At 39.8% G+C, this 9249-nt stretch overlaps 1 protein-coding gene across 7 annotated transcripts in view; it reads left to right on the forward strand.

Moving 5' to 3' along the window:
* The window catches only part of TLR2 (toll like receptor 2), a 165230-nt gene extending 159635 nt beyond the window's left edge, over window positions 1-5595 (forward strand). For all 7 annotated transcript variants that reach the window (XM_086962318.1, XM_086962317.1, XM_086962320.1 and 4 more), the window contains one exon: window positions 2714-5595. In XM_086962318.1, coding sequence (XP_086818444.1) covers window positions 2730-5129 — 2400 coding nt within the window. In that variant the 5' untranslated portion in view covers window positions 2714-2729 and the 3' untranslated portion in view covers window positions 5130-5595. The remainder of the gene's footprint in view (window positions 1-2713) is intronic.
* Window positions 5596-9249: the final 3654 nt, after the last annotated feature.

The raw sequence follows: 9249 nt of genomic DNA on the forward strand, positions 1-9249 counted from the left end.
TTACAGGCCCTGGGTATCATGCAGCATCATATTCAAGGATCATCTAAGTAAATTAAATGTGCCAATTAGGGTCAGGCAAATGTTACCATGGGTTATGGAGAGAGCACAAGCAGTTTAGCACTGGTTAGCAGTGTTATAGTACACAGAAACCTATTGACAACAAAAACAAATTCAGAAAACAGAAGGGGAAGGCAAAATGTTTGGGGTGACCCTACAGGGCCTAGTCCAAGACTTCATATCTGGAAAGAATCTTTGTGGACGACCAGAATGGTCCTGCATTGTAGTTTAGAAGATAGATAATCTTGGCTTTATTTTTCACATAGTTCCATTATTTGTACCGCTAATCAATAAAGTTACTTAGACTCACTTCTTGTTCTTTAGGACCTTAAGAAAGACCATTGCCTTTCTCTACTTTGAGGGCTGTCTCATTGTGATATGGGTTATCATATTGTCATTCTCAGGCAATATTTTACATTTGGCCTGCCAAAAAACGTATTCGATAGTCTCAAAGTGACAGAACATTGCATCTGTCCAGCTACATTGTCTAAGGAAAACGATCGTATTTCATCTCAGCTTATTAACCATTACTGGTTGCTTGTTAATAAAAGAATTTCCTTGCAAAATGCGATTGCAAATTGCGCACCAATTTTTGTAAGCATTACCTTTTTTTATAAACCTGTCTATGTACTAAAAGGTAGGTTCTAACAATAAGGGGCCTCATTTATGAGAAATGATGCATCCCTGCATGAAAGCAGCGATGCAACACTTCTCAGTGCGTACTCCTTGCGACATACCTGATGCGTCATGTCGCAAGGAGTTACAGATACGTCAGTATTTCTGACGTATATGTATGGCGTAAAAGTGACGCATTGCTGGAGTGTGTCACAAAAGTGACACAACCCCAGCAATGTGTCCTTTCACATGGGGCAAGCCCCATGGGAAAGGGCTTGCATCAGTCTTACGCCTGCTGTGAGGCATGCGTAAGATTTTGACGCATTTGAGTCCCAGAAGTGGCGCAGTGAAATCTGGTAGATTTCACTGCGTCACTTCTATGACCCTTTCTTGTGTGGGAACACCCCCCTGCATACATTATACCTGGCGCAGGTATAATGTAGCTCAGGCGTTTACAAAGTGACGCATCTACCTAGATGCATCACTTTGTAAATGTGGCGCAACAAGGCACATTTTTTACACTGCTGCTGCGTCACAAAAAGTGACGCACCAGTGGTGCAAAAGTGACACAAGGGCTCATAAATGAGCCCCAGGGAATTCTAGTGGATCACAGACAAACCTGCCTAATGGATATTAATTAGTCAGTTAGCAATTTGCAACCCCCTAAGATTGGCTACAATTGCAAGGTTCGGGCTTGCATGAGTCAACAAACGATCATACCTATTATTGCTTTTCAAGTTTTTAAAAAAAAACAACCTGATGTAGTGGAAATGGGGTTGCTTTAAAAACAAAAACCTAAACTTGCTAGTGACAGTTGGCAGTATTCCTTTGGACCACTCCCTACTGCCTTGAAGCTGTATCCAATTTTGTAAATGTGAAGGGGTCAAAAGGTGACTGTCATGTCGTTCTCTTTCACATGTAGAATTGCTTACTCTTAATCTTCTAATAGATTGTACATTGTAGCAGGATTCCATTCCCTGGCTCTGCTGAGACAGTTACTGGGGAAATAAGTCCTGTGTAGGCTACGTCCTACCTTGCTCCTGTGTTCTTCCTGAAATAAACTTATTTCTACAATTCTATGGATTATTGAACTTTACAGTGACCCCTTCCCATTCCCCAACAAGTTACCACCCTAGACGTGGAAATCTGTAACTAGCAGCAAACCATTGATACCGTGGGTGCCGAATTGCAATTTGAAAGGGACTCACTCAAGCCACCCTTTCCAAATTGCGATTTGGTTTATGCATGATAATCTGCGTATTTCACCACTAAGAACTTTAGTACATCTGGCACTACATTGCTGTATCCAGGCTGAAGATCCTGTTTAACTGGCGAGCAAATTTACTCTTTATGTGCAGCTATACTCTTTTTTGTTCTGCTTTGAAGGCGTTGCTGCACATCCAGCACTTCAGATGTGCATGCCTGGTGCTCATTCCTTCTCTCATTGTGCCACTGTCCTATGGATTGATCTTTCCATATAAGTCCAACTCCTGGCTACCCATTTATTTTCTCTCAGAAAACTAGGTTAAGTGTTCTTGACTCCTGACATTTTTGAATCAATTAATTACTACTTCACAACTTGTAGCAGACATTTGTTAATTGTGCCAGTCTGTAAGTTAGCTCTTTGGTGCATCAGTTGGCTATGAAGGAGTACTAAATAAATGGCAATTGATGGCAATCATCATTCATGCATGTTGATACAGTAAGAGTACCTTTAAATTGATATAGGAATATTTTAAAATGACTTGCACTGCTTCCTTGGTCAATGTTGTTGCTACATACCCCACTAAAGGGCAATGTTCTTATTCGCTTTAAACAAAATGTATGCAAATGCTTAATATTTCAAGCACTGGCCTAAGATTTCCCACATCAATCTGGCATGAAAGTGGGTATATTATAGATGGGTATGAGAGTAACTATTGCCTAAGAAGAAAGGATAGTTGGAAATCCAGAATAAAATAGTGTAATCATGTAATTTGTGAGAAAATGAATTTTCTTTGTAGTATTGATTCACTTTGCATTTTGTTCTCTCTTATTTTAGGCCACATTGTTCAACAATGCTGTCCATAACATGGATATGGGTTTTGCAGGTGATGATAACTACTACCCGTTCAGAGAACCCTACACCAATTGGTCCTTGTGCATCGTTTTGCAGTTCTAGAAATTTCTGTGGCTGCACATCAATGAATTTAAAACATTTTCCTTCAGGATTACCAAGTGGAATTCAGTATCTAGATTTGTCAATGAATAATATCTATCAGATAACTGGAAATGATCTGAAGGCTTATGTGCAGCTAAAAATACTTCTATTGCAATCTAATGAAATTAAAACAATAAATGATGATGCTTTTAATTCCAATAGGAATCTAGAACATTTGGATTTATCCTACAATAACTTGACTGGTTTACTATTTTCTTGGTTTGAACAACTTTCTTCATTAAAGGTTTTAAACCTTCAGGGGAATTACTACAGAACACTTGGAACAAATCCCTTGTTTACTCGTCTTCCAAGTTTGAAATACTTCAGATTCGGTAATCCTTATTTTTTGGCCATAGAAAATCATCCCTTTGAAGGAATAACAGACCTTGAACTACTTGAGCTAGAGGCTATAAATCTTAACAGCTACCAAAATGGAAGCTTGAGCACGTTTAAGAAAATAACTCACATGGTCATAAATGTTAAACAAGATTCCCTATTTAGTATTCTTGGAGATATCATAAACTCAGTGACTTGGTTAGAAATTAGGAATGCAGATTTTAAAAGTCCAGAGAGTGTAGCAAGAATGGATGTCTTGATTCCTTCAGTAGTACAGAAACTCACCCTTAGAAATGTCTCACTGACAGATAATAGCGTATTAAAATTTATTGAAGTTGCAAACAGGTACATACATGTGCTAGAATTAGACTTAGAAGAATCTACTTTATATGGAACAGGGCAGGCAGGTCAAGTTGTTTTCACTGGGCCAGGCTCGATTAGAGTAGTGGCTATCAGAAGTTTACTAATTCCAGATTTCTCCCAATTTTCTGACCTACATTTCCTTTATACCTTACCTGTAAATATGATAAGTGTAACATGTGTAGACACAAAAGTTTTTTTGGTTCCCTGTGAAGTTTCACGATCATTCAAATCATTGCAATATCTTGATTTTAGTAACAATTTGCTTTTCGATTTGGCTTTGAAATTTTCCTTCTGTCATGGTGTGGGTGGGGAAGCTTGGCCCATGCTGAGAACTTTAAATCTTAGTAGAAATTCTTTGATTCATTTAGGCAGCGTTGGAGAGTACTTGTCTGAACAAAAATACCTGACAAGCCTTGATATTAGTCAAAATAACTTTGCAAGTCAAATGCCACCAGTGTGTCACTGGCCTAAAACACTTACAAATTTAAACATTTCAATGTGTCAAATTACACGTATAAACTCATGCATTCCTACAACCCTTGAAATTTTGGATGTTAGCAGTAATACACTGAGTACCTTTGCAGTCAGACTTCCGCTGCTCAAAGAACTTTACATTGCAAAAAACAAACTGATGAGATTACCAAGTGCCGCTGATTTGCCGTATTTAATATCGCTAACGATTAGCACAAACTCTTTCAATGGCTTTTCCGAAGAAGAGTTGGAGCCTTTTGCGAACTTAAGGGCATTGGATGCTCGAGATAATAACTACGGGTGTTCATGCTCATTTTTATCTTTCATTCATAACCACAAACGTGTTTCTGGAATGTTAACAGGTTGGCCAAAGGACTATGTATGTGATTCACCATCCTCCATGAGGGGAATTCAAGTTGAGGACGCACATCTTCCTTTAATCTGGTGCCATCAGACGTTAATTGTGTCACTAATATGCAGTGTGGTGCTATTGGTAGTAATCATCAGTGTGGTCCTTTGCTACAAATATCATGCAATCTGGTATGCCAAGATGATTTGGGTATGGCTTAAGGCAAAGAGACAACCAAGAAGGGTATCCAATGAAGACATCTGCTATGATGCCTTTGTCTCCTACAGTGAAAGAGACTCTGAGTGGGTTGAAAACATAATGGGGCATGAACTAGAGAATGCAAACCCTCCATTAAAGCTTTGTCTTCACAAACGTGACTTTGTTCCTGGTAAGTGGATCATTGATAACATCATTGACTCTATGGAAAAAAGCCGCAAGACTCTCTTTGTGCTGTCGGAATACTTTGTGCAGAGTGAGTGGTGCAAATATGAGCTGGAGTTCTCACACTTTCGTCTTATTGATGAAAACAACGATACCGTCATTCTGATACTTTTAGAGCCGATTGAGAAAGAAACAATTCCAAAGAGATTCTGCAAGCTTAGGAAAATCATGAACACAAAAACCTATCTGGAGTGGCCGCTTGAGGAATCTCAGCAACATATATTTTGGTTCAATTTAAGAGCTGCATTGCAATCAGAAAATTTCCCGACATCAACTCGGACTGATCTGTTACTCTAATTAGACAGCTTTGGCATAATTTTGAACTTTTATATGTTTGAAAAATAATGTTGTGCTAAGAATTTAGAGGGACCAATATACTAAATTAAGCAGAGACTGCATTGAACTATAAAGTTTCTTTCTAAACTACTAATTGCAGAAAAAAACGGATTAATCTGTAACCAAGATCCTAGCATCTCATGGACTCAAGATGTATCCTTGAAACAGCCCTGTACCTAAAGGTGAGTTTGACACTCAAAGTGACTGTAAAGTATCTGGATAAGGTTTTGATATCTATGTTACACCCACATTCTCATGTGGTTTGGGAATTTAAAGAAGGGTGATTTATCAAAGGTATCTTTTCTGAGATTGAGTTACAGTAGGTCCAGGAGGTGATTTGGTTGTTTTAATGTAAAGGGCTTGCAAGAGTGCATACTTAAAAAGTGCTCATACATGCAAATCAAAAATAAAGAATGTTAACACAGTTTTAATGGTGTAAATTCATACTATGTAGTGTAAAGTAATCACCAGAGCATCAAGTTGCCATCAACTTGTGGAGGAAGCAGCAGACATCGGGTAGTTTTTGCATTATAGTTGAAGCTTCACTCTTCTGTTCATCAGTGAATTTTAAAGATGCAATACATCCCTAAAGTGACTCTTTAATTCACAGTCTCTGATCCCTGCAGATGTGCAACATTGTGAAAGTAGTTTTAGGCCCAGTGACGTACTGTAATTACAAAACTGCATTTTATTTGACCTTTGTAGGAATCCATTCAATCATTTGTTTCAAATTCATGACACTCGCCCACCCCAACCCCAACCTTCCCAACAATACTCCTGACCCTTTATTTTAGTCACTGGGATGGGGAAGGTACAAATAACTAGAAAATCAATCAATAAATAAGACTGTATTCCGGATCTAAGCCATGAAAGCACAACATATAAAAACATAACATAAAACGGTTAGAAGTATATCATATGAAATCTGCAATATAAAAACCATTATGACATTCAATACCTCCTTACTGCTAAGCCAGGTCCTGCAACAAGGTAGTTATATGCAATAAGCCAAGAAGTACCAGGTGTCTCCCTGACTGATAAGGCTCATTAACATAGTTGCATAACCAGCTAATCCTATAACTGAAGGTCAAGCTGTATATCAGTTAATACACAATAAAATAGATTGGCCAGCGATCAAAGGTCAAAATATATAAATACTCTAGTAGAAATTCTTATATCATATATATTGCACATTCTATTCTCCATTAATAATATCAGTTCCCATTTTGCAGATTGCCACTATACAAATATCCATGTGAAATGCTCATCTTATACCTTACTCTTCAAACACGCATCAGAAAATGAGAAACAGCAAAGACTATCAATCTACTTGCAGCAAATCTCAAGATCTTGAGCGCTTCTTCGTACTCCCTGGTTCCCAAATTCCTACAAAGCGGAATACTCCAGCACCTCTTAAAGGTCACATACGTTAAACAGAAAAAGATAATGCGGTCAATGGTTTCTTTTGGGTCACCACAGGCGGGGAACTGCAGCCCGTTGACCCATGGCGTATTCTTCCACTTGGCAGTTTAGGCCTGGAGAGGCAAGGTTCCATACCGGAATTGCAAATACAGTCACCTTGCTAGAGGGGTTTTATTTCATTCAGGAAGTCCTCCAGTTTAAAGGAGTCCTTAACTGTAAAAAAGGCATTTGTTGAAGATCCATGCCTTGACTGAATGTGTAAGAGATATCTCTATATTGCCAATATACTGTTTTGATAAATGATTTGAAAATAGCCCCAGCCTGGTCCGGGGTACTCCATAGACCATGAAGGCTAATCTTTGTAAGTGTGCCCTTCACATACTTTAGCCATGGAATTACACAGAAGCCCACTTTTGACAAGATTTCCTCTAGCCCTTGGTGATAGGCAGATAACCCTGGGGTATCCCAGATTGTCCTCCAGTAAAGTAAGGGGTGCAGTGCTAATCTGTCAGAGAGATCTCTAATCCTAAAGTCCAGCCTAAGTGGAAGCAGAGGTGTACTTACAGGTGCACCCACCAACTGACGTCTAGAGCAATTTTCCATTGCCAAGAAAATCTGATTTGAACTACGGAGGATTTCACATTGAAAAGAGTGACATTCCATATGGTGAACTGTGGCTCAGTGACTCAGGTTCAGCTCCCCACTTCCCTCTCTTGGTCCCAGTGAAACAACTCAGTTTTTTTGACCCACACAAAACTTTAAAAATGCATGGCTTAGAGGGAGCAGATCAAGCTTTGATCATATAAACATACACTTAACGTTTATGTATAGAAAGATATCCATTTATGCACTCTAACAGTAAGAGTTACAAAGGCACTCTAACAGTAAGAGTTGTAATAACAAAGCCTACGCTTGTCAATCTATCGCTCATTCGAGATTCCAACTTTAGGGACAAATTCATAAAAACTTTGTGCTGGTGAAAAGTCACCAAAGTGATGCAAGCTGATGCAAACTCCTAATTTGGGATTTACAAGGGGGCATGGTTGGTTTGTGAGCATTCCCACACTACCCCCCAGAATTTATGATGCAAAGCCAACAAAATGTACCCTAGAAAAGTTTTCTTTTCCAAACTTTTTAAATTTTGCATGGTAAATGTTTAAAAGTACATTTAAGTATAGCATTTTGTAAGTGTCCTTCCAGAATAGCACCTATACGAGACTCACACAGACACCTTTGCACTATGGTGCAAAGCCTTCTGCATGGCACTATGCAACCAGAACATGCACCAGCACTTGGGAAGACTGCAGCAATACCATATCTTAATAGATATGGCACTGTCCTGCTCTCTCCCTCTCACACAACACAGTCAAGCAACTTAGATAGATTTGTAAATTTGCCCATAGAGTAAAAGTTTGAAACTGAAATGGAGGTTCAAATGACACTTCTCCTAAGTAATGTCTAATCATCCAATTTGGAGATCCACTACTTTGTATAATATGTCTTCCAAAGGACACTGTTTACTCTGCACATCATCTTCGAGCCGTGCAACACTTTCCTAGCATGCCTCGCATATCACGACAATCAGTTGTGGGAAAAGCAAGAATCATCCAGTTAGGGTGAAGTAGATAGACTTGGCAGGATAGGGCCTGGAGACCACCTCCCCACATAGGTAAAAATGAAGAGGCATTTTCTTCTAAACTATAAGTAGTTGCCAGCAGCCACCTGCCTCCTTACATTCTGGTATGAGGGAGCAATAACCACCATCGACTAAGAGTGGTGGTGACATTTGGTGGTGGCCAGAAAAACATAGCTCCCTTTGTGAGCTAACTGAATATTAGACTTACCAAAGTGGAAAACACAGGATAGGTCACAAGAAGATCAACAGGGGCAAGGTAGCACATCCTCCCTTTCATCCTTATAAACGTATTTTATCATCAGTGATCACCCTTGACTGGCTATCAAATGGAGTACATTTCTAGACTGTATGAATAGAACCCTTGCCAGGCTGACTTATTCAGCATCTTGTTATTAGCAGTGTGTGGGAATAGTTCAGAAGAGCCTAAAAAAACAATTGTTCACGCTAAGAAATTTTCAAGCAACACTCATATATTTTGGATATGCTATGCCATATTATGGCTGCATCCTGAAACATAAGAGTACTTTACTTTCTATCCCAAAAGTTCTAATGGGCTATTAACTGGCACAGGAAAAGTGATTACATTATTTCTTGGCACAGTCTTGATATCTGGTATTATTTGTCTTCACATTGGATTTTTGTGTTCCTGTTGTTTCATGTGGGACACTGAGTATGAGACAGGCGCACTGGCGTAACGAAAAGTGAGGGGGCCTCCCTGCACTGTACTTAGGGGGGCCCCTTCGGGCTCAATCAGGAGCTCTTCCGGCCAGAGTTCAGTGCCGAGGGGGCCCCTTGGAGCTAGGGCCCCCCTCGCACCGCAGGGGCTGCGGGGGCCTGTGTTACGCCCCTGGACAAGCGCAGGTTCTTCTGTGACCCAAATATATTTTCTTGTCCACCCACTTTTTTATGTCGGGGACCCAATTTTCTCATGGGCTCATGCATGATTTGCTGCTATGGAGACGCAGCGCCAGGAGGAGTGAGAGGCGAACCAGCGCGGGGGGACCGAGTGAAAGCGCCTACACG

Source organism: Lissotriton vulgaris, chromosome 3_1 (assembly GCF_964263255.1).
Source record: "Lissotriton vulgaris chromosome 3_1, aLisVul1.2, whole genome shotgun sequence".
In the NCBI taxonomy this organism is placed as follows: domain Eukaryota; kingdom Metazoa; phylum Chordata; class Amphibia; order Caudata; family Salamandridae; genus Lissotriton; species Lissotriton vulgaris.